The sequence below is a fragment of the Pteropus medius genome, unplaced genomic scaffold, assembly GCF_902729225.1.
Source record: "Pteropus medius unplaced genomic scaffold, Ma_sr-lr_union100, whole genome shotgun sequence".
In the NCBI taxonomy this organism is placed as follows: Eukaryota; Metazoa; Chordata; class Mammalia; order Chiroptera; family Pteropodidae; genus Pteropus; species Pteropus medius.
The window spans coordinates 12422516-12449363 of NW_024355205.1; the positions used below are offsets into that span (position 1 = coordinate 12422516).

General features: G+C 37.2%; 1 protein-coding gene and 1 pseudogene across 1 annotated transcript in view; one reads left to right on the forward strand and one right to left on the reverse strand.

Moving 5' to 3' along the window:
- Positions 1–11284: 11284 nt before the first annotated feature.
- Positions 11285–11403, forward strand: LOC120599025 (uncharacterized; annotated as a pseudogene).
- A 1275-nt stretch (positions 11404–12678) lies between these two features.
- Positions 12679–26848, reverse strand: part of OTOL1 (otolin 1) — a 96826-nt gene continuing 82656 nt past the window's right edge. The window contains exons 4-7 of the mRNA XM_039857524.1: positions 19968–20342; positions 17215–17304; positions 14395–14466; positions 12679–13738 (exon numbers count right to left, since the gene is read on the reverse strand). Coding sequence (XP_039713458.1) covers positions 12840–13738; positions 14395–14466; positions 17215–17304; positions 19968–20342 — 1436 coding nt within the window. The 3' untranslated portion in view covers positions 12679–12839. The remainder of the gene's footprint in view (positions 13739–14394; positions 14467–17214; positions 17305–19967; positions 20343–26848) is intronic.

Genomic DNA, 26848 nt, shown 5'->3' on the forward strand with positions numbered 1-26848 from the left:
GTCCTACAGTCACTTCAATATCACAAAATACACCACTTTAAGCTAGTCTAAATTTTAATCCACAATCCTATAACCAAATTTAACTCATAAATTCATACCTCAGACAGAGAAATATTTTCAGTCCCACTGCAAGGACTGATTTATGCTTTCCCACACACAGAGAAAATGACTACTTCTGTCACTTATTAAAGCAGAAATCATGGCAACATACCACTTGATTTTGCAAAGGAAAATCAAGTATACAGCACACTGTTCAACGAAACAAGACATAAAGATTATACACTATAAAATATTCACCATCTCCCCCACTCCATCTCAAACTATCCTTTAAAAAATGTTTCCATGTTTAAAGACCCATGGGTCACTCAAATCCTGCCTGAATGATTAGCTTTGTCATATCAGTTCTAAATTAATGAATAACTGCACAGACATTTCTCACAAATGGATACCTCCAAATTGTTATTTGAATTTTTCCCACAGCAATCTCACTCCAAGTATTTTAGATCATTACCTGTATTTACTGTTAATATCAACTCTTCTAGTGTAGCATGAAGAAAAAATCCTAGAAAGAACATTTTCTTTAAAATGTAGAACTTTCTAATAGCTTCTGATCACACCTCTCAGAGAGATTTCAGTTTATCTGTAGAAGTTATTTTATAAAACAAGTACACAAATACAAATAGATTGTATTGATCAGCAAACATTCATGGTACTTTCTCTTATCTTTGCCCCATGAAAAAAGTACATTTCTCAATTATGGGTTTGATCAGATGGCTTTTTGCAAGTGGAATTTGAGTAAATATTATTTACGTCATATCCAAGCAGAAACTTTTAATGGCATTGCAAGTTTCTATCATTTGGTGAGCTTCAGCTTTCCACCATGAAGAAAACTTTCCCTAGATAATACCTCTCCTTCCACTTGGGTCCCAAAACGAAACAATATATAGAATAGACTTGAACCAGTCCACAGGATGGAGCCCAGTCCAAGTAGAGCTGAGCAGAGCTACAACCAGCTTGTAAACACATGAGTAGGAAATAAATGTTGTAAGCCATTGAAATTTGGAAATTGTTTGTTACTGCAGAAAAAAACTGACAGATATATAGCCAATGCTTCTGAAAGGCATTTAAGAAGGATATAATAAATGTAACATTACGTTGGCCCTTTTGAATCTGATACTTAAAGGTTATTTAACCAGAAAACAGTCAATTGGTAACCCGAAGGGTTATTTTCTTCTTGACACTTTAATAGATTTATCTCTTGTCTGTTCTGATACTTCTCAGTAGAGCTGAATAGCCCAAAACTGCTACACAAGTCTTTGAACATCTGAGGGTAAAGGATAAGAAATCCCTATTAAAAAAATTCAAAATTCTATCTAAATTATTATAGAATGGAACCAAGTTGAACCATGAAACTAGCTCCTTCCATTTTAATCCACCTCTCAGCTTTTCTCACCTTAATATCATGTGGATATGATGTTTCTATATCTTCTAATAAGGAACTTTAAGTCAAAAATGAGGACGCTGTCATATTCATCTCTGTATGAATTTCACCAGTGTTTATTGGTACCATCCACAGAATGAATCTTACACAGATAGGATGATAAATAGATAGATCAATCTAGCTATCCCAGCCTGTGGTAGATTTCAGCTGCAACATTTCTGGAAGAATCGACTTCACTGGATTCTCATCAAACACATTCCACATGATTTCAGCCACATCCCACTACTTGCAGTTTTCCAAATTCACAAACCTCTTTCCAAACTTTGTGGTTCTATCTACAGGAGCCTCTGGCAGAAATGACTTTCCTCCTTTTTTCATAAGAGAAGTATTTCAAGACACAATTTAATGTCATTTCCTCTGTCTTTATCACTAAACTGTCAGCTCCATGAAGGCAAAGACTCATCTTTCTTGTTCAAAACTGTATCCTTAGCACCTGGCATGATAGCTGGTATGAGGCAGATGCTCAATAAATAATTATTGTATGGATAATAAATAAATAAATTTCAAAGCTCTCCTAATCCTCCCAGACTTACAAACCCTCTTCTATTCTCCTATTATAATGAGTAAATACTTTAAAGAATTTATAAAATTGTATAATGATTATCTATTCCAGTACCTGATAGTAAATGATTAATAAATATTTGAGAAGTGAAATGTTTATGGCAGAAACAGACTAGGACTCTCTAACCTGTGCCCCCATTCTGTTTTTAACACATATAACTGAGAAGTGGTTTTATAGTGAGGGATTAAATAGTCCATTTTCTTGGTATGGACATCTCAGAACCATGTTTTCTTGAGGATGAGTACCTACTACTTGGATCTGAACAAGACCACATGCCTCCTTTAATTTTTTTTTTTTTCAATTTTTGGTCCCTCCTTCTTATCACATAAATTGCCTCCATTGACATTTCTTTTTATTTTTCACCCTTATTTTCAAGGTCATCTTAAACCATTCTCCTGCCTATAAGGTGTTAGACTCCACTTACCAATCTAACATCACTCACTAACTTCATCAGTATGCTTTGTTATCTCCTGACAAATCCCTATTGCAATATTAGCACTGGTTTCTAAGACTACAGCCACCCTGAAACATTGTACCATAAGGTTCCCAGGCTGATGTAAGCCATTGATGGTCAGTCTTTGAAAATAGTCCTGAATCCAGTGATCCAAGTTTTTTGTTTTTTTTTTTTCAATCATTTGTTGATAAATTTCTTTTTTCCTTTGTCCAACATTTCTTAAAGCTAATTGGCCCAAATTCAAAGAAAGTTTTAAGAAATGCAGCATTGTTGGATTTCGGAGATACCAAAAAGTGCCTTTCATTGGTCTTTCTTGTCTCCCAGTCTCTCTCAAAAAAAAATTCCCATCAACTTTCTCATTTCTGAAATTCTACCTTCAGATATTCTGTTGGTTGGAAATTCCTTTTAAAAGATAAATACCTAGGGGCTAGAGTAGCAAACAAAAGATTTTTCAGTCACTTACATCTAAGCATTCATTTTCTTTTTTGGAAGCAATTTTAGTCCTACAAAGAGAACCATCAGGGAGCTTATGTTTGAGAAATTTAGAAACCAAAGAGGAATGCATGAAAGGGAAAAAAGAGCTCAGAAAGCAAATTGACCCACTTGTAGAAAAAGAGGAGTGGATTAAAACTAAAGAGTTTTGCAGAAATAGTCTAAAGAACTACTATATATCAATAAGAAAAAGACAAACACCCACTAAAATTTGGCAAAAAAAAAAAAGACTAAACAAACACATCACAAAAAAAGGATGTACAAATGCCCAATCATCATATGAAAAGATGTTCAACATTTAAGTACTACTAATACACAGAGCAGCATGGATGATCACCCAGACAGACTGTTGATGGGGAAAGCCAGACATGAAAGACTACAAACTGCACAATTCCATTTGTGTGAAGCTCAAACACGTATAAAATTAATCTATGGTAATAGAAATTAGAGTAGTGGTTATGTTTGTGGGCTGGAAGTGGGCACAAGGAAATTGTACTACTGGAATTTTTTTTATATCATGACATGGTACCGGTTTCATGGGTATAGCCATCTGCTTAACATCATCAGGCTGTACGTTCAACATTTGTGCAGTTTTATGCAGGTATATCATATCCCAATACTTTTGATTTTGTTTTAAATCTGAAGCCTTTGCTTGGAAGAGCGAATGCTATGATCTGTGAGTCTTTGTGTCACACAGTTTGAGTTGCAGAATCTACTCTTTGGAGTCTCAGCTTTCAAGAGGAACTGGTGAGGTGTTTATTGAGATCCTTTCAGGTAAAAGGCTCAGGTAAAAGGCTCTGCTTCCTTTGGTCCTTGACTTAGCCAGGTCGGCTTCTGATTTCTCCATAGAATTCTTTAGCCCTCACCTACTTGTCGGTCCGAGGTCTTAGAAACAGATTTAGAGTACATGGTAACACCCAATTTCGAAAATGTTTTTCTAGGATATTTTGTTTCCCTTCTTCTCCTGCTGAAGCTGAACATTTTTAAATTAATGGTTTACCTAGTACTCCATGGGGTAGCTAAATAAGAACATCAATCAACTAACCTGCTGGATTAAGTGTTTTCTCAATTTCCTCTATAATAGCCATGGCATTTAGGTCCTTGACCATCCCGAAGACAGAAAAGATAAAACAACCAATGTCTTCACTTAGTTACCTCTTCCATTCGACTGTGACTTCCTTGAAGACAAGAAATTATCTCATTTATCTTCATATCCTTGGCATTGAGCCCAGTGCCTAGTACGTAGTAGGTGCTCATTAATTTTTCTTAAATTAAAATGAATGAATAAGACCTTCACAAAACCTTTTTCCAGGGGTAATTTTAAGTTACATTCAACATCCAAGGAGAGTGGGTATGCTGCTTTGGCAATAGCTCTGACATTTAATAATCTGGATGTTCCGAATTTTTTGTTGCTCATTTATCCTCGGGTGTGGGGAGCAAGGAAGCAGGGGAGGATCATGTTTGTGGGCTCTGCAGACACATTTCAGTCTCATCACCCTGCGCGACAGATCAGATGAGGCAGCAGCAAAACCAAGGCCGCCTGCCCCGCTGCTGTCTTCTGACTGCTGATGTTGCCTTAATCACTGAGCGGATGCAATTTCCTGCCACTAACCCCAGCTGTGGTCTACTGAGAGGTCTCATTTGTCACTGCCATTACCTTTCAGATCAGCAAAGCATCCATCTTTACTTCAGCTCTCGTTCAGCGCCTTATTCAGGTGTGCAGGAAGCTCGTGGTCAGTATGGCACTGCAAAACAGTTGTCATAGGTGCCTAAACAGGAAAGTGAATCCCTGCATTTCGGTTTATTAACCCTATCAATAGTGATTTTGAGGAAAAGGTAAACCTGAATCTCATTTCAAAGGAGTAGCACTTTATTTTTATGTATCCTTTATAGAACATTATTTTATATATATTTTTAATAACTCAGATATTCTAGAGACATTAACTAAATACATGACTTAAATTCAATCAACACTCTCACCTCTGATAATACATTGAGCCCAAATCAGTCCTTATTTCACCTCCTCACTCATAAGTTTATCAGCTGAAAAGCTATACATATCTGACCCCAAAAAGGAGTCTGACGCGTTACACAAAATGCATCCTCTCTCACATTTGACTCAAGTAAAGCAGGCTTTCTTATTTAACAAATATATGTTTGGCACTCGCTATGTGTCAGACACAGTTCTAAGAGTTTTGCAAATATAAACTCATTTATAACATCCAAATCCCATTTTATAGATGAGGAAACTGAGGTACAGGTAGACCGAGTGTCTTGCCAAAGGTCATGTGGCTGGCTAGTAAATAAAATTCCAACCCGGTGAATCCAGTTCCTAAGTCCATGCACTTAACCACTATAGTCAACCAACGGAGGTTCTTTAGATCTAAATGTCAGGTCCAAAATTTCCAATAGTGTTCTGACAATGTTAATTAATTAGTTAATTAATTCTTTTAGTCCTGGTCCAGAGCAAAGAAGAGGGGTATGTGTGTGTGTGGGTGTATGTGTGGAGTGTGTGTGGGCGGGGGTGGCGTCACATATGCAAGCGCACAATAAACAAGTGGTCCACAAAATTGTACTCTCTACTACTTTCTCTCACATTTAACATCTCATGGTTACCAGTTGGGTCCCCAAAAGCAGATATACAAAGAGAGTTTGAGGTGCAAAGTGTTTATTAGGAATCGACTCCTGTAGAGGGAAGGGAAAGGAGGCAGAACTGGACAGGGAAAGACTGAACTGCCGTGAATGCCCAGCAGAGCCTTGGCCAGCCGGCAGACGCTCTGGAGTGTGGCCTATCTAGGTGACCGCAAAGCACTGAAATGGCTGGGCCTTTATCTACCCACCTTGCTCAGTCCTCAGATTTGGGCTGCCCTGGGAAAGGCATAACCTCAAAAGAGACAGCTCTGCAGTTAGGGCAGACCCTGAAGGAGCCAACAGCCAGAAACATCTGCTGAGCACTGTCCCCTCAGTAGGGCATCTCATTTTTCCTTGGAGGGGACTTGAATGGTACATCTCCACATCTGCCAAATTCAGAAAGAACCCTAAGTCTTTACAATAGCCTAGAAGTCCCACGCAACCTGTGACCTCTCTGACCACACACACACACTGCTTCCTATAGTCCCTACTGGCCTCCTTGCTAGGCAAGCTCCAACCTTAGGGATTTTATTCTCGTGTTCCTCAGCTTTCTCATAAATCCACATGACTTGGTCTTTTGTCTCTTCACATCTGGGCTCAAATGTTACATTCTTAACAATGCCTTTTCTGATTCTTATTTTAAATCCCTCTCACCCCTCCCCCCCACCCTGATACTCCCAATCCCCCTTCCAGCTTATATTTCTCCATAGCATTTATCACCTTCTGACATACTATGTAACTAACAGCTTATAGATTTTTTAAATTCTTTTTCTTCATAAACTCTATGAAAAAGAGAGCGTTTTTCTTCCTGTTTGGCTCAATATTTATCCTCAGTACCAAATATAGTGCCTGGCATACAGTAGCCCTAAATAAATGAATGACTACACAGCATAAGAGAGTGAGGCTTCTGCTCGCTCAGCTCCTTCCACAAGCTCAGGAAAAGAGAGAACCATCCATGCATTTCCTATTTCAGAAGGAAAGACCCTAAATAAGCAACTCGCTCATGCCATCTTTATTAGATGCAATGTAAGTCTTATAACTCAAATAACAATAAACATGCTTTCATTCTAGTTCCTAGAACAATCAAGCATTCCTAATTTTTTCCACTGAATTCACATGGATTGTGCATTGATCAGGGTGCCCAGCTACGATCTCTGCTATCAGCGTTGGTTTTGTCAGCAGCTTTACGTGAGGACCATTCTTGCACCTCTTGCTGAGCTATCAGTGGATTCTTGTCCTTCATTTTATTCTCTTTCTCTCTTGGGGTGATAACCTTCAAAAACTGGGCTACTACCGTTCTTTTCTCATTATACCAGGTTTCACCGGCCAAGCTTTTTAGTAAACTCTGCCTCACACCATTGGTTAAGATTATGGGTCCATGGTTGCCCCCCACCCCACTTACCACACTGGTGTCTTTGGCACATTGCCTAACTGCTCCTCCCAGGGTACATAACACTTAAGCTACTTTAAACACATAAAGCTCAATGCCTGGCACATTATTAGGACATAAGGCATTACAGTTATTAAGACACCATAATTTCCAACATTCTCTCCTGCCTGCCCCACTCATCTATGTCGATGGCAGACACATTGCTCTAAATTTTTCCCGTTCCTGAAGTCCTTCGTCCAAGTCTTTCGGCATGTTTATTTTTTTATTTTTATTTTTAATTAAGTTTATTGGGGATAATATTGGTTAGAACAATTATATAATTTTCAGGTGTACATTATAATTTGACATCTGTATATTCTATTGTGTGTTTACCACCCAAAGTCCAGTTTCCTTCAGCTACCATATATTTTATCCCCTTTACCCACTTCACCCTCCCCCATCCCCCTATATTTGACTCCCTTTACACCGTCTACCTCCCCCCTCTTCCTCCACTCCCTACCCTCTGGTAACCACTAGTCTATAGTCCCTGTTCATGAGTCTTTGTTTGTTTGTCCTGTTCCTTTGTTGCTTTTAGATTTATATCCCACATATAAGTGATATCATGTGATTTTCAACTTTTTCTGTCTGGCTTATTTCACTTAGCATGATTATCTCGAGATCCATCCATGTTGTCGCAAATGGCAGTATTTCATCTCTTCTTATGGCTGAGTAATATTCCATTGTATACATGTACCACAGCTTCTTTAGCCAATCATCTATCGTAGGGCACTTTGGTTGCTTCCATGCCCTGGCCACTGTCTTACAGCATTTTTAAACCTTCAAGTCTAACAGTATCCTTGCCTCATTTTAAAACTTTCTTGTAAGTAGATTTATGGCTACTGAATATATTATATTCCAGGACTCAGGATGACTTATTTTAGGTTGGGGTGGGACATAAAAATAGATCAGGCCCCTACTCAGAAGGAGCATCATATCCAAACATCAAGAGACATGTTCCTCTCCCATAGTTGTCAGTTTCTTACTGCAGCCCCATAGAACAGCTCAGTAGTCCTACATTCCAATAGGAAATGGGGGAGGAAGAGAGGGAGGGAGGGAGAGACAGACAGACAGAGAGAGAGAGACAGAGAGAGAGACAGAGGAGACAGAGACAGAGAGGTGTAGCTCTCTGAAACATGATAAAACATGGTATTTTATAAAGCCAATTTGTTAATTTAAATCATTATTTTATTTAATTTATAACAGACTGGCTTAGTTGGTTTTTATTTGTATTTAATTAAGATGGAAACTAAAAGCAAAGATAATCTGTGAGCACCACCTTATGAAGAGATCTACAACTGCCACATCAGTTTGGACCCTATCAATCTTTATTCACTGAGCACATATTTAATGTCCTAGGCTAGGGACAGAGCAATAGACAAAAATCCCATTCTCATGGAACTTACCTCCTAGTGGGAAGACAGAAAATAAACAAGACCAGTAAGTGAAATGCATAACATGTTAGATGATGGTGAGTGCTATGGAGAAAACTAAAGCAGGGAAGAGGATCAGGGCGTGGGGACTGCAACTTAAAACTAAGTGGTCACAGAAGATATTACTGAAAAGGTGATATTTGAATAAAGGCTTGAAAGAAAGAAAGGTGTCATTCAGTTACTTTGCACATACTGTTCTATCTAAATGTTTATAGACTGGCATGTGCGAAGCCCTGCACACAACCATCCTCAGTGTATTTGAGGAACAGCACAGAGGGCAATGCCCAGAGCACAGATGGAGGAGACAGCAAAAGATGGAGTCAGAGGGAAAGCAGGGGCCAGGTTACATGGGGCTGCTCTGGTCATAGTAAAGATTTGGTTTCTACTCTGGATGAGATGGAGTCTTCAAGAAGCTTTGAGCAGAGGTATAAGATGGCCCAATTCCTTTTTAACAGAATTGTTTTGGTTGAAAGGGTCAGGGCAGAAATAGGTAATACTGACTTTAGGCCTAAGCAAGAGTGGCCCCTGCCCTGGGCCCCATGTTTTAAGGAGTCCTGCGTAAAACAAACAGATGACACGTAAATTTTGCTAGTAGCCAGGGCACTTTTAATAGAGATCGGGGTTCACTTCTGGCACAGTACAGCTTGCAGTCTTAAACATGTACTCTTCCGACTACTACCTTTCAAACCCTGGGGAAGCTCTCCTCCATGCCTCTTGCCCAATGGGCAGAAAGCAAAAGGTAACTGCCTCCAAATGCCACCACTCCCAGTGGGTCGAACTGCTGCAAACATGAGAGATAGACACTGCTTTGGAGTGTGGGAAGGATTTGAACAATGGATGTGCTTAATGAAGAGAAGTACAACTTATCTACTTCCTCTTGGAGAGCATCGATGCTCTAGATAAGAAATATTATATCTCAATTGTGCTGAGCATTCATTTTCTTGCTTCTCATTGTATTTCAGTTCATCATTCTTGAGATACACAAATTGCCCAGTGTTTGCAACGGTTACCTACTTAATGGCTAAAAATATTAAACAATTCATATCTAAATTTGTATTTATGTAAATCTAGACTAAAAGTTCATGATGGATCTAGATTTTAGAATATTGTTTTAAGAGATGATAAAAATGGCAATATAAATGATTATAGTTTATAGGATGAAATTTAAATATTTTGCAACATTGTTTATAATAGTGATAACATATCATGTGTAACCCCAATTATAATCTTTGAACATGGTACGTGAAATTCATGGTTCATTTCCAAACCTTATTGCTGATTCAGCTGAACTGTCTCTCTAAATTGAAATTTTAAAAATTAATTTTAAAATTCAATGATTCAACAAAAGTTGTCTAATTTGACAAAACTGTCAATAGAACATGAATTATGTGAAAATCTCAAATATGAAAACATATTTTGTAGAAATTAAGTTTTAAAATAACAACTACAGGTAAAGATATAGTAATTCATGATTTAATGTCTTTTTCTTATTACTCATCCAAACATCATCTGCTTAGTAACAGAACTCCCAGGCATGCATGATAGTAATTGAGTCATCTTTGATATTTTATTTATAGTCAGTCATATAAAAATCATAGATTTTTTTTTTACTTTTTCAGTATAAAAGCATACATTGAAGTAGGAAGATAGACTGTATTTTAAATAACTATTTGTGAGTCTGATTCATAAATTTTAAAAATTTAAATATATGTTATTTTGGATCCCATTTGTACTTTGACCCTAGACCCATTGTATCTTAAGGGAATCTGGTTTGTGGTTATTACAATAAATAATCCAGGCAATAAATGGCTTGATCGGGGTGATGGCAATGGAGATATATGAAGTCATCAAATTCTGGATACTAAAGGATTTCCTAACAGGTTGAATTTAAGTGTGAAATGGAAAAATCAAATGACAGATTTCTGGCCTGAGCAACTCCAGAAGAAATTGCCATTCTGTGAGTTAGGGCAGAGTCTGGGAGGAGCAGCTTGGGGGAAACTTCAGAAGCCTGATTTTGTCACATTCAGCTTGAGATGTCAGTTTAATTCTCAGTAGTTTACTATTCAGGGGAGAGATCTGTATATTTGGCAGTCATTAGGGTAAGAGTAGGTAGGGAATGTATTCAAATCCTGGGGATGGGAGAGATCCATTCTTTATTTTTGTGCTTTTAACAAGATGGGAGACATGATATAGTCGAAAGAGGGAGATACTATCATGCCACTTCTCCATCCTCAGAGCAAAAAGTGGCATAAAGAACCTAGAAGCCACCTCCCAAATCCACCCCAATGCTAAGAACTTCCTTGGTGTGGATTCCCTGAAAAAGTTCCTAATTAATCACCAATCCTGGTTCCTAACCCTAAGGCTTTAACTTCAGACTTCCTATAAAATGTTTACCTCAAACACATATGTAAGACACTGCTGGATGTCATGAATCCTCCACATGAATTGTTGCTCCCTTACTGATCCTCTGCCTAGCTGCCTTTTACATCACGTCTTTTGCTATGGTTTTCTTTTCCATCTTCCATAGCTAGTGGGTTCTCAGCCTCCCCAAATCCCTTCAACTCAATGATGGAGAAGGTATAAGGAAAAAATATATACATATATTTTTTTTTCACATACACATGAACATAGAAAAGAGAGACAAAACTTTAAGTTTTGTCTAATTCTCAAAATTCTAAGTGCAAGAAGCATCACTACTTTAATCACATGAGTTATCTTATTCTCCCTCTAACAAATACAAGTAAAGTCTCAACTAAAGCAATATTACAATCTAAATAGAGAAGAACTCTACAGCCATGCCACCCTGAACAAGCCCAATCCCATCTGATCTTGGAAGCTAAACAGGGTTGGGCCTGGCTAATACTTGAATAGGAGACCACCTAGGAAGACCAGATGCTGTAGGTATAAAAAAATAATAATAAAATTAAAAATAAAATAAAATAGAGAAAAACTGCTGAAGAAAGGGGGAAACATCATTAGTGAACTTACCTCAGCCTGCTGGGTGGTCTTTGGATAAGAAACTAATGCAACATTTCCAAAACTGGCATCCTATACAATACTGTTCCACGGAATATTACTTGATGAGTTCTAACTCAAAATAAATATAGGATCATTAGATGAAACAAAATTATATTTATTTTCTGTCGGAATGTCAGAGACTATACTAACATGCTTCCCACTCTTTTCCCAGTAGCTCATAATACCAACTTCCAGAAATAGTTTTCCTCTAAACACAGTTTGGGAAATACTATTTATATATATATGAGACTCTCAAAAGTGACTGATGTTTGTCTGGCAGAGCAAGAACAGAAAGCTCCCCATTATCTACTCCCTGATTTGACTCGCCAAGATTTGCAAATCTACCTAACTACATGCCTTCTTGAACCAAATTCAATTTGGATTCAAAAAGTTTGCTTCTTAAAAAAATGAGACTACATTCACAGTTATTAAATATTCAGATTGCAAGTGAATTCCCAAATACCCATATGTTCCAACAGTGTCATCACTGAATAACAGGAATTAATTATTATACGGAGGATGATAATGAAGCTAAAGAATTTATTCGAATTAAATGTTCTTTCATGAAGAAAGAACCAAATTTTTAGATCAAATATGATCTAATTTTACTATTGAATCTTTGGGGGACATTCAGTTCTTCTAAGCACAATAATTTGATGAATGACTGGGTTTTTTATATGACTGAGCATCATCTTTATTAACTTTCTTTTTATCCAACACACAAGTCTATATAAAACAGTTTGTTAATGATCAATCTTTACACACTAATTAATTTTAAAGGTATTTTAGCCAGTCTTTACCATTCTTTCTGTGTATTCTCTCTGAATTAAACTAATATGAGAATAGTTCCATTTTGTTGGAAGGCAGCTCCCCAACAGAATTAGAAACTTTTGAAAAATACTTGCCCATCATGATATGTCAGCTGTTAGTCTCACATTCACACAGAAAATAGTTACACACATTTATATGAGCTATAGATGATGTTTAGTAAGAATATATTTATTAATTACAAGTCTCATTCACATTTTTTATATACAAATATTATTAGTTATTTAAATGGCATGAGAAATGCTATTGTAATGCTAAATGAAAGAAAGTTACCTACTAAGTTAATAGACATATGCTCTCAAATATATAAATAATGATTTTAAAAAGGTGATATCTTTAAAGAGAAATAGTTGACTCCAGGCGATATAATTTTTTACTTTTTTCATTATGTTTATAATCATGGAAAAAATAACGAAAGCTATTTTTTCAATAGCACTATTCTATGTTACTTGACTATACCACTGAGTCCAAACTACAGTGCTCAAGACACAAGTTTATGGTAAAATTCCAGGAGTTTCCTCTGGGTACAAAAGGAACCCAGTAAAAATGCTGTCATCCTCAGTGCTGGCATACACCCCATTCCAATCTTTTGAAACTTCCAGCCACACTTGGTCCCCTGTATTTAATTTCAGGATGATGAGGAGAGAGGCCTGGTCTATTTCATGACCATAGACTGTTTCTCTGGACTTGAACTGCTTCTTATTCCGGGCCACCAGGCTGATCCGAGCAGGTCGGGCCCTCACCGTGACGTGGTAGGAAAATACATATGCCCCAGGAATACTACAGTTAAATCTCCCGGTGACAGGGCTGTAATTCCCTTGGTCATTATAGAAAACCTTGTCAAATTTGATAGGGACATTGGGAGGAGGGAAAGGCTTCGACAAAGCAACACTGAAAGCCGACTGTGGGACTCTGGCCACCTCGCCCCTGGAGCCTTTGAGTCCCCGAGAGCCCTTCTTCCCAATAGACCCTCGGACCCCTTTGCTCCCAAGCTCACCCTTTGGCCCTGCAGGTCCCACACGACCAGGAGGACCTAACTCTCCCTTTTCTCCTTTAGCCCCTGGATCGCCTCGGGCCCCAGGTGGGCCGTCTGGGCCGCTTTTGCCTTCTGTTCCAATATCTCCTTTGCTACCTTTTTCTCCTTTCATCCCCAGGTCACCTTTTTCCCCTTTGCCTCCCTTCTCCCCAGAATCTCTGCAGTAGCCCTTCTCCCCCTTCTCCCCCTTCTCGCCCTTAGCCCCAGGCTCTCCATTCAAGCCTGATGAGCCCACAGCCCCTCGGTCTCCTTTATCTCCTTTGCTACCATTTACGAACATGTCCCCCTTCGAGCCTTTTTGTCCTTTCATTCCCGTCGGTCCAGTGTCTCCTCTATCCCCCTTAGGACCAAGTCCACCTGAAATGGAAAATTGAAATAATGTTTAAGGACCACAGAGGCTATGAATGATGATGCACTGTTCTCATAGAGCTCACAAAATAGAAACAAAACCTACTAAAAGGGACTGGAAACCTAGTTCTCACCTCAGTAATGGCTGTGGGAGGAGACTCTTACACAGAACCATTCATACACTACTGTTATAAAGGGAAAAGTTAACGCTGCTGAGAAGTGATAGCTTATATTTAGATCTCATGTACCTAATTCTATATATTTTTTACTTTTAAGATAATAAAGAGTATGAGAATCATAGTTGCCCATTGTATTCTATTACCCTTTGCATTTTGACCAACCCAAGTATTCTCCTAAATCTCCATATTATCCATCCGAGTGCAAAATCTTATAGGCGAAGAAACTGAAACCCATAAAGATTCAGGGATCTTTTCCCCAAGGACAACTAAAGGGAGGAGCAAGGGTCAGATACCTTCACCTAGTCTCCAAATTCCTAGCCCAGTGCTAGTTACACTCTAGCATATCAGTGCACTGAGTTATTAGAAGAATAATAGCAATTTATATTTCCACCTTCCTTCTCTGATAACTTTAAATATAAACAGGAAGAAAATTAGTGGCTATGCTGCACACGTGACTGTACCCAATACATACAGTTTATACTTTACCTGATTCTCCAGGTTTTCCTGGGTATCCCGGCACTCCACTTGTTCCTTGGTCCCCACGTTCTCCTTTAAGTCCTAAAATGACACCAAGATTAATTTTCTTCCAATTATATTAGTTATGATATAACTAACATCCATTTCACACTCCTGTCACATTCAATACTTCCTTTACCAAAATGCATAAAAGGTAAAACAATATGGAAAAAGGTGTTATTGAGCATCATTAGAAATATTTTATTGCAATTGGTGGCAAACCATTTAAAGGAAATTTGAGGGGTAATTCAGTATCTTCAAACAGAACTCGCCTTTTCCCTCAGCACTCTCACAGCTCTTCAGATCTCTCGCAAAACTCATGACATCCCGCTCTGTGTTACATATGTATATGTTTTTCCTATTATGAATTTTGAATGACAGTTAAAATGTCCTCTTCTTTATATTCCCCACAATGCCTAAGAAATAGTGCCATGCACCATGTAAGTTTAAACATAGAGCACAACATTCTGAAGTCGGCTAAACCGAATCATAATTTAAAAAAAAAAAAAATTAGAAAATAAATAAATAAATAAATAAATGTAGGGGTGTGTGTGCGTGTGTGTGTGTAGAAAAAGACAATTTTTATTTTGTTTGGAAAATTTTTCACAATCTCTTTGGACAAATTAAAGAACTGTGAGAATTTGTGTTTGGAAAAAAAAAGTAAAAAAATGTGGGTTTTTAGCTATTTGCCATATTACCACAAAATGGATTTTTATAGTAGGCCTGGGTAAAGGCCCAGCCTGTTACAATGCTGTCACACTAGATTTATTTTATTGTAAATGATAATAGCAATAATAATAGTAATAATAATAGCTAACTCTTATTGAGCATGTACTTTGCACCAAGTAATGTTCCAAGCTCTTAACATGATTTTTAAATTTAATAAAGCCTTTTTAACTTAATATTAATTATTATTTGATATTAATATAGCCTCTCCTATAATAGGGAGGCTCATATACAAGAGCATATTTCATTAATTAGAACATTTTTCCTTTACAAAAGTTTATAACATTTCCCTTCAAAAAACAGATATTTTTGTCACTGTTTTCATCACAGAAGAAACAGAGGTATAAAAAAGTTAAGAAATTTGTACAGAGTCAAACACGACTGCATATTACATTGGTTGACATCGATCTCCAACCATATTATTTATGATATAACTAACATTTTTCATTTCATTTTTGCCAGAAAAAAAGAAATCCTAAGTCAAATTAAAATTTTATAAGACCAACAACAGGAGTCCCACCATGAACCACTCAGCAGAATTTTCTAAGTAGCTAGCTCCTTCATTACCATTTAATATTTAAAATTTGGAAATTAATCCATAGGCCACAAGGAAATGTCTGCGTGCATTCGGAGAGAACCCAGCCCTGAATAAAAGTGAAGGACCAATTCTATACCTAGTCAATACTCACATACTGACCTTCATTGCAGTTATTCTGGTTCTCAAGTTTACTCAAAATTTACTCAATCAGGTTGTGATTACCCAGAATTCTGTTATTCAACTTATTTGGGTTTTGGTTTTTTTTTTTTAACTTTTAATCTTAATCAAGAGTGTAAGTCTGAAAGTAAAAGGAGAGTTGCCACTTTATAGACCAGCCGAATGAATTTCTACTTTTGATTCTTCATCAAAGCATATGCTTAAGAACCTTATCTGATGACACTTCTCTGTTTTTCTTCCACTTCCAGAATTCTAGCTTCCAAAATGTATGAATCACTAGGGAGGTTCATCACTCATCTTTATTTAACAGAGTTTTCTGCTAACATAATTCAACCACGAAAGGATTAAATGTTTCTGAGAATGAAAATCGCATAACTGACAAGTGTGAAATAGCTCTCTCTTTACCTTAGCATCTTTTTTGAGTAATTACTTCACTGAATGTTCTACTAGAAATGACTTAGGCAGTTCCTGAGCCATGTGGAGGGTGATGTATAGATGATATTAGGTCTTTTGACTTATGACATTGAGGCTAAAACATTTAACTTGATGGATAGATGGTATTTCTATAGGCTGGCAGGATTCACTGAGGAATTTCCAAATGTCCCAGTGAATCTGTAACCTTCCCTCAGTACCTTGAAACACTTACAGAACCAGGGATTTCCCAGGCAGAACACCTTCTCTGTTGATACAACTGTGGAATTATAGAATTTCTGAGCTGGAAAAGATCTATGAAAGCACACGTAACTACAAATCTTCTCTGACAGTAAACAGGTTATAAATAAATATCTAGTCTATTCTCTCAATTATGACTGGTCACTGTTATGTGCTTGATTTCTTCCTTTTGAATTCTGCTCTCTTCGCTCTCTTTGACATCGTCTCTGATTTGATATGTCATATTCTCCTCAGCAGGCAGGCTATCCACCTAAAAGGAATAGGATTGCCTGTCTTAGTTAGTTCTCTCTAGTATGAAATTAATTTGCATTATGAGAAAGAGCTCACATAGGAGTATATAGGGAAGGACTCTTCCCCAGAGATGATGCCCTAAGGCTCCCAGTCACTGGGTCAGCTGGGAAGTGAATGAGAGATAGAAGGATATGATGTGTGTGTGTGTGTGTGTGTGTGTGTGTGTGTGTGTGATATGTTACTAACCAAGTTTAAAATTTCTCAATGGGCTGTTTATAAAATTAACATTTTATATCAAATATAACTCACAATACTCTTAACCAAGTTTTACATATTTAAAATTGATCCACCTGCAAAAATTTGGTATTAATTTAGCAAATTGCTCCCCCCAAAAATGATGCAAAACATTTCTTGAGTTTGGACATGAAATAAATATAATTACCTACCCTTCTCTCCTTTCTGGCCTTTTGGGCCTTGGGGTCCAATGACTCCTGGTGGCCCTGGGATCCCTATATCACCAGCCTCCCCCTTAAGACCTGAAAATGAGATTTTAAAACCATCAAGATTGAAAAATTCTCTTTTGAAATTCATTAGTTCGGGGTGGGGGGGTAACAGTCATTTTATTGAGACCAATGACTGTTCGTGTCCTAATGATAAAACCTGGGTAAGAATAAATTATTACAGAGTTCTAAGGACAATATGTTTGTCTGATTTGCAGTTTTGAACAACTCGAATAGATAAATTGAGAACATTAGTACTTGTCACTGAATTCATGGCAGTGATCTAATAATTCAGGGAAGCAGTGCTATATCAAGAATAAGAACAAAATGATTACCTGACTCTTAACCCCATATGGACCACACATTCAAGTTGGATGTAAAAATCACAATACCATAATACCTAGCACTTTGGGTCCCCATCCATATTCACTTATGCATTAACTCTAGAACTATTGCTGAGGCTTCCTATACACCAAGCATCCTACTAGATGTTAGGAATCAAACATCAACACCCCAACAGTCTCTAAAACAAAACAATGGTTACCAGAGGAGAGATGGGTGGAAGAATGGGCAGAAAACGCGAAAGAGATTAAGAAGTAGAAACTTCCAATTATAAAATAAGTCCTGGGGATATAATGTACAACATAAAGAATATCATCAATAATCATATAATAACTATGTACGATGACAGATAGTTACTAGACTTATTGTGGTGATCACTTCATAAGGTATATAAATGCTGAATCACTATGTTGAAGTTAATATAATGTTGTATGTCAACTATAATTTTTTTTAAAGATTCATACAAAAACAAAAAAATAACATTCCAGCAGTCCCTATAGTCATGGAGCTGAGAGTCCATGAAAGATAAACAAATAACCACACAAATAAATGGAAAGACCACACTGTAGTTAGTGGTATAAAGAATCAGAGGAGACATCTCTAAGAAAATAGCATTAAACTAAGACTCAATGAAAAAATTATAATTTGAGTCATTTTTATTTTTAAGTTTGTTTAATGTTATTCTTATATTAGATTTACAATTTTTTTAAAAAGCTGCATTTTGAAAACACTGATAAAGCCAAAATAAATATCTCGCTGTGACTTTCAAAAACAGGATCCTATCAGGCTCAGAGTATTTCATGAGATAGGAAAGGACTCCTACTACAGCTAACTGAACAGATAAACATAGTTTACTGAGTACTTATTCTACTCCAGGAACCACACTGCACCCTTTTGTGTATGAACTCACTCAGCTCTCTTGATGACTCTGCAAAGTTGGTATTATTCTTACTCCATTTTACTATTTTGGAAACTGAGACTTAGAGAAGTAATGAAGTTCCCCAACATAGGACCGTGATAGATTCAACATTCTGATCTCTGAAGCACTCCGCTCTACACAGAACCAGTCAGACTAAGACATCTGAGCGCCCTGGGTAAGCTAAAGACTTGGCACCCCTTCAAAGTATTTGTCATATGTATTTAGAGGAGAGGCTGAGCTCGGAGAACAAACCAGCTAAATCCACCATTGGGTTAAAACACAAGCCTTGATGTTACAGATCCACAGCCTTAGAAGATAGTTTAGCAACCCGTTGTGTTTACTTGACCAGGCCCTTGGGGGTTTTCACCCCCAAGCAGCTTGCCAGCCAGATATGATACTAAGAGAAATTCTGGTGAATATAATTTTCTCAGTCTCATTCCATTTCCAGTAACGTTTTAGCAGCCATGAACTCTTGGTGCCTGGTATCGCTTCCCAGTTCTTTTACCCTTTCATTTCAGCTCTGCATAAATATTGAGCACATTTCCTGCAAGTTTCCACAATAGGATGAAACGAATGAAAAGATTAATGAGGATGTGTAATTCTGAAGAATTACAAATTTATAACTTTAAATTCTTCAGACACGACACAACAAATATTTGTATGAATTTTTTCAGGGAATAGTGAATTTGCAATTGGCACTCTGATCTCAATTTTACCTTGAATTTTCTGCTATATGACATGTAAAAGCTGAAACGTATTACAATAAAACTGAGAGTGTATTCATAATGTATATGTGAAAGTCATCTGAAATTTTGAAATATGTAACCATGACGTTCAATGGAAAAAATTGCTGGGCAAGGATACAGTGTTGACTTAGAATTTCAATGAGAAGCAAACTGAATCCCAGCTTTATTCTCTACCTCACAGGCATTTCATTTCTAATCCCAACTACAAATAGCACTCTAAAAATCCATCAGTCAGCACACATTCTTACCAGATAACGGAATTTTCATTTTCTCTTTTTACATCAGCCATTAATGAAAAGATTGCACTGGCAGTGAACATGTGTAACTTGAAAAGCTACACCCCAGGGCTGGGACTAGTAGGCCTGCTCTCAGCTCTAACCAGCACTGTGCAGTAGAAGTTTCTATAATGATGGAAACGCTATATATCTGTGCTGCCCAATAGAGCAGCCTTTGGCCACCTGTGGCCACTGAGTACTTGTAATGTAGCTAGTGTGACTGAGGAACTGAATTTTTAATCTTATTCAATTTTAATTGCAATTTTTATTGATAGCCACACACAAGGCTAGTGGCTACCACACCGGACAACACAGTACCAATTTACATTTGTCACAATGTTTCACTTAGGCCTATCACTACCTCTCAATTCTAAGGGTGTACAGGGGAGAAATACAGCTTCGTATATTTTCAAATACCTCGCTTTCCAGTCTCTCCAGGTTCTCCTTTTTGCCCTGGTACAGATGAACAACACTCACAGCAGTTCAGAAAGAAATCAGCCGTGTCAAGAGTGAAGTTTTCAAAGGGAAAGAGAGTGGCACTGCCAAAGGCAGAGTCGAAGACCGAAGGGTCGGGGGTTGGGTCTGCCACTTCAGCCACTTCTGTGAAGGGAGTCTCTTCTTCTTCTCCTGGAGGCAGGCCACTGGATGGCTTTGGACCCTTCAGCTTCTCTTTTCCCTCAGATTTCTTCGTAAATTTGGTATATGGTGTGCTCTTTGCTATTGTGTCCATACTGGCAATAGCCAAAATAATTAGAATGGCACAAAGCCAAGAAAACATCCACATAATTGAGTCTGGAAAAAAGATATAATGCTTATCTTTATAGAAAGATATAATATATACACATATTACATGAGATCCAAATGAAAAGACTAAGTAATATAAATATGTACTTATATGAGAGGAATATGTATACATATATGAATCATAAGAATGAACAGTATTAAATGATTTTTTTCATATTTTATATGCAATTGAATGCTTGAATCACAACAGAATATTTTATTTGCTTGAAGTATTTATTATAAGGAACATTTTACTTCGATTCTCCTTTCTGGTTGTTTTCCTTGTATTACATGTTTTAAAATACTGTTCTCAGTCATTCAAATTATCTTGCCAAACAACAGACATGATCTATAATAAATGCAACATGACTTAATAGCTCATATGCCCTGTGGAAAACAAATATGTATAATTTCTTGACTGATCTCACTCAGATTTATAGGAATCAAATACTTTTGTATTAGAAGGAAATGAAAAATATTGAGCTGAATACTTTATTCCAGCAAACTCAATTATTTCAAGAAAAATACGAGTGCGATAGTCCTTAAATCTACAAAGGATAATGTTCCCGTTGTGAGAGTAATCTTTTAGAATCTATTGTAATAAATGGAGAATGAATTTAAAAATCATAAATTTAAATATTTGCTATGTCCTTAGATTCTTCACATGTCATTTAACTCTAATTCTTTGCTTTATAATTTGAGGAGTATTTTTCCTGAAAACTTACATTTATCTTTAAATTATTTTAGTGGGGCAAATAGTGGTTATTCTTATTAAGGCCTTTATCAATGTTTAAAGTAATATCATATAAGGTTTCCAATCAAGTGAAATTTTGATAGTTCATAGTATTTCGTCCCCCAACAACTCCCAGCATTCCAGTGGCTGTTACCAGGAGAGCTAGGGTTAAAAATGCATTTTTTTTTTTATTGGAAAAGGAAAGTGTAGTTCGAATATATAGTAAGAGAGTAGAGAGGATGGAAATAAGAATAGTAATAACAACTACTACTTATAGAGCCCATTCTATGAGTAGGTGGCCTGACATTCATCAATCCAATTGATTCTCTAAACAGCTGTCAGGTAGATGGTACACTATCATTCATCTTCACAGATGAGGAAGGTCTCCAAGAAGTTAAATACCTTGCTCAAGATCACACAACCAGTTAGTTATAAATTCAGAACTTAAATCTGGATCTGTTTAATTTCAAAGCCTCAACGAATCCTTTCCCACAAGTCATGCGGCATTTATAAGGATGAGATTAAAGAACAAGAAATCCAAGGGTAGGATCAACGGAAGAGTTATGGAGAAGACAGATATAAATCAGAACAGGCAAGAAAGGACAAAGGTAGAATACTGCATTTCTAAAATTATATAAAAATCCAAATTTGCTAATTTTCCTTCAACGAATATTTACTGAATATTAACTATGTCATAAGCACTGAGGAATTATATGTAATGACACTGAATCTAAGCCATAGTCTCTGTCCTTGGGAGTTTACAATCTAGTAGGAAAGATGAGAAACAACAAAAGCAAAGAGGAAAATGTGAAGGACAGTTGATCACATTGCATTCCTCCAAATACAGACCCAGAACCCTCACTGTCCCTACCCCTGCAAGAATGAGCACATAAAACACGGTTACTATGCATCAATCAGCCAAATTCAGCCCCAACAAAAACTAAACAGAAATATTCTGTTCAGGTATAAAATAATCAAACTTTTATTAGTTCATACAATTGCATTCAACGAAACATTCTTTTGTTCAACAAACATTTATTTGAGCATCTCAGAACTGTCAGGTCCTATGTTGTGTCATAGAATATAAAGACAAGTAAAACTCAGCGCCAGCCCTGAGGATCTTGTCTACAGTAAACAACCAAATATAGCAAATATCCAAAATGAAATATGAGTAATTTAATTCTCTCACCACTTTGCTATAAGAATTTGAGTTTACAGAATGCTGAGTGTTAATGCTCTAAGATACTGCTTGTGCTCTCTTAAACTAATGAGGTCAAATGGGGAGATAACCCTTTTTTCTCACTAAAATGTACCTGTGTTATTCATCTAGGCACACAAAGTATTTTTGACCCTGAAAACATATTATGATAGCCTCTTTACAAATCAGTCCTGAGGGGGCAAATAAGAGATAGTTGTTGAGATGGGGTGCAGAAGGAAACTAACATTGAGAACATGTCAGGTATTTTCCAGGCATTTTATAATTGTTATTGCAATTACATCACACAAGATAAGATTTGCTTCACCCATATAATGAGTTATAAAACTGAGGCACAGAGAGGTTAAGTAGCTTAAGCAAGATCACAGTGTTAGTAAGCAGTGGAGCTGGGATTAAAACCTAGGTCAGTTTGACTCCAAAGTCAACCCATGTACTTCCCACTGTGCCATGCTGCCTGGGGATTAAGGAGGGACTAGAAATGCTGTATAACATACTGAGTTAGACCCTTCATGGAGCTCAACTCTAGACCCGTCAGTGGAAGAAAATGGTTTCCCACAGATAGGATATGGGAACATGAAGAAGTGGAGGGATGGGAAATCTGGCTCTCACAATGAAACATATTAGCGTGGGGCAAAGTTACAGAGGGGAACATAGCACATCTGACAAGAGAATAAAGGGCTACAGAAAGGAATGAGCAGAACTAACCAATATAAGGAATATGTCCATTGTCCCTGTTGGGAGGTGTGCATTGTCCGCATGTATGTTTTCCTTACACTGTGCTTCCCGCTTCCTGATTTACGTACAGATTGTAATGGATAATGTAGTCAGTACCATGAGGATGAAGAAATTTTGAGATGAAGAAAACATGATGCCTTTTAAAAAGTAGTAGAACAAGTGCTGGCAACAACCTGACTGACGGTGCACATAGATCATTAATTTTTCATTGAAATTTTTTCATGTTTGTGTAAAAACATAAAAACCTAGCCAAAAAAAACTTTCACAGTGAGTCAAGCAAGCAGAGGCTTCTGACCACACTTTAAGTCACTAAAACAATAAAACATAATTCAAAAGTTTAATGCAGGTATAAATCTTAACAGAAGGTTAGAAGTAAAGAGGTAAAAGGACATTGAGGTCCCCAGTCAATCTAAATACAGTAAGCCCTTCTACTCATCCTGACGGTTGACTGGACTGCAAGCATTTCAAAAGAAGAAAGTTAGGTCTCTTTCGTTTTGTTTTGTATTGTTTTGTTTTGTTTTGTTTTGTTTTGTTTTGTTTTGTTTTGTTTCCAGTGACTAACATAATATTTGCAAATTATATATTCCATAAATGTTGCTGAACTGATATGACATAAATGTAATAGTTTGCATTATTGTCTCAAATTTTCTATCCCTCCCTGTACTCAGACTCTTTGATAGATGGATTTTGCACAGTCTCCCACAAAAGAAGTGAGGTCTATACTTCAATCCTTTGATTTTGAGTCTAGCCAAGTGACTTTGGCTCATAGAATGAGGTATAAGTAACAGGATGTCATTTCCAAGCTTATATCTCAAGAGCTCTTATGTGTTCCTACTTTCTCTCTTAGACGTTGGCCATGACAAGGATATGCATGGCTCAGCTTGCAGGTCACAAAGGAGGATAAGAGACACATGGAGCAGAGCTGAGCAGAGCAGGTGAGCTGCCCTAGTCAAACACAATCTAGATGAAAGTCCACAACTGGCCCATAGACACATGAGCAAATGTAGGTGAGACCTGCTGAGGCCAATCCGGATCAGACAACCTTCATCAATCCTGCAGACACATTTCGGTTATCTATTGCTGTGTAACAAAGTACCTCAAACTCAGTGACTTAAAAGTAGCCATTTGATCATAGCTCACAATTTCATGGGTCGGGAGTTTAAGTCTGAGCTCAGTTAAGTCATTCTTCTGCTCCATGAAGCATCTAAAGTCACTCAGCAGTATTCAGCTGGTACATGGGTTAGTCTGGAGAGGCTTAACTACAAATCCAGTGCCTTAAAGAAATGGAAAAAAAAAAAAACTGGGCTCATCCATCACATAGTCTCTCCAGCATGCTAGTTTCAAAATAGTCAAATTTCTTCAATCATGCCTCAGGACTTCCAAAGAGAGTGTTGCAAGAACATAGAAGCTTCCAGTCTAAACTGAGAACTGACACAGTAATACTTTCATTGAATTCTATTAGTCACAGCAATCGCAGAGGCCTGGTAGACTCAAAGGGAAGGGGCATAAACTCCACTTTTCAAAGGGAGAAGTACCAAATAATCTCTGGCCACCATGAATCCACCACAGACACTCAAGCCATAGTTTGTAAGCCATGGAGTCCTGGCAAGGTTAAGCAGTAAGAGCTGACAGATATCAATGGTTCCAGCCGCCAGCTTAAAGCTATATGTGCTACCATTGAGACAAAACTGACTCAGCAGCCTCCAGGCAGCACCATCTTATCTTTACTCAGCAGCAGACATCCTATAAGTTTCTTTTCCTTGTCAATCAGCCCCCATAGTTCTGAAAGTTGCACCAACTGAAAGTTATTAAGCAGAAACTGGGCTGCCCCTTGCTGAGATGCTATTAGAAGGGATCTTAAAGATTCTTCAACCTTAAATGTCCCTTCTAACCTTCAGATTCTGTGGTGTGGTTTTATAAGAGTAGATACTTTATCAACATATGAAAATTAGCTCATATCATAAAATGTCATTCTAAATATAGGAAATATTACATTTCTTCCAGTAACGTACTCTTCTCTCTCATGAAGATAGTGCCCACGCTTGGGAGGATTTTTTTTTGGAAGGTTTGTTAGTTTTTTTCCTAATAGAAGTGAGGTATTTACATCGACTTAATAGTGTACATTTGTAAGATGACTAACAAGTTTTATGTTGAGGCTAGGGCCACAGATTATAAAGAAATTTAACAACTGACTATAGAACTGAAAACCATTGGCTTCGTAGACAGTCATCCCCAAGTACAAGGTTCAATCTTCTACTTATTAGTTGTTTAACTTGGAGCAAGTCACCGTACCTTTCTAAGTCTTGGTTCCTTATATCTAAAGTGGAGACAATAAGAGTAGCTTTATCTTGTACAGCTGTGAAACTTAATGAGATAATGCATGAAAAGCTCTTAACATAGTGCCCTTAGTAACAGTTAGCTATTATTTTTAGTGAGGATTAGATATAATGAAATTAACTGACCAGAAATAATATTTTAAAGCCATGACAAGTATTTCCTACTCTTATATTGTGCCAGATTGGTATTTGGCACCATTTCTATCCCCTTTTAGGCACTCTCTGATATCTCAGGGACTCAAAACCCAAGAACTACTTTTCCCATAATTTCTTGCCATCAGGATTCCAATTTAGTTTCTGCCAGTGAGAGGCATTTGCATGAGATATAGAAGACAGAAAGAAAGCAGAAGCCATTATTCTGCTGGCAGCAGCTAGTAAATGCATGAACTTTGGCAGAATTGAAGTTTTGTGGTGTCCTCTGCCACATCAAGATGATTTCCTGCCTTGGTTCTGTAGGTGGCTGTGACCATTTGCAGCATTATCCTGCAGATCCTACCCTTGATCATCAATAGCAAAGTCCTAGTTCCCTATAGGATAGAGACAAACATGACAGCTAGTGTCAAAATTCCCTGACCTGTTCTCCTTCTCGTTCAATGACCAAGTAAGCAGCTAATTACCTATACTAAATTTCTTTATTTGAGACACACCTACAGTGGCCCCAGACTAAATCCTGTTATATTCTACCTCTACTCTACTTACTTTTATCTCTACTTCTCTTATAAACTCCCAGCCTGACTAACTTATCCTGTCTTACATTAAGTCCCACATTCTCTTTTTTCTTAACCCGATTACTCCTCATCCATCCACAACATCTTAATCTATTAGAAGCTAATTAGGTATAATTATATCCCAAAAAGATTTGTCAAAATATCCTCCTACAGGTTCCTCAAAAAATTCAAAATAAAACTACCTTACAACCCAGTGATTCCACTTCTGGGTATTTATCCAAAGAAAACCAAAACACTAATTTGAAAAGAAATATGCAACCCTATGTTCATTGCAGTGCTATTTACAATAACCAAGATATGGAAACCTAAATACCCATCAATAGACAAGTGGATAAAGAACTTGTGGTATATATATATAATGGAATATTACTCAGCCATAAAAAAATGAAATCTTACCATTTGCAACAACATGGATGGACCTAGAGAGTATTATGTTAAGCGAAATAAGTCAGTCAGAGAAAGACAAATACCATATGATTTCACTTATATGTAGAATCTAAGGAACAAAACAAACAAAACAACAAAACTCATAGATACGGAGAACAAACTGATTGCCAGAAGGGAGGTTGGGGGGCTGAATGAAAAAGGCGAAGGGATTAAGGAGTACAAATTGGTAGTTACAGGGATGAGTCAAGAGAGTCACAGGGATGTAAAGTACAGCATAGGGAACATAGTCCATAATATTGTAATAACTACGTATAGAGCCATGTGGGTACTAGACTAATCAGGGGGATTGCTTCATAAATTATACAAATGTCTTATATAAA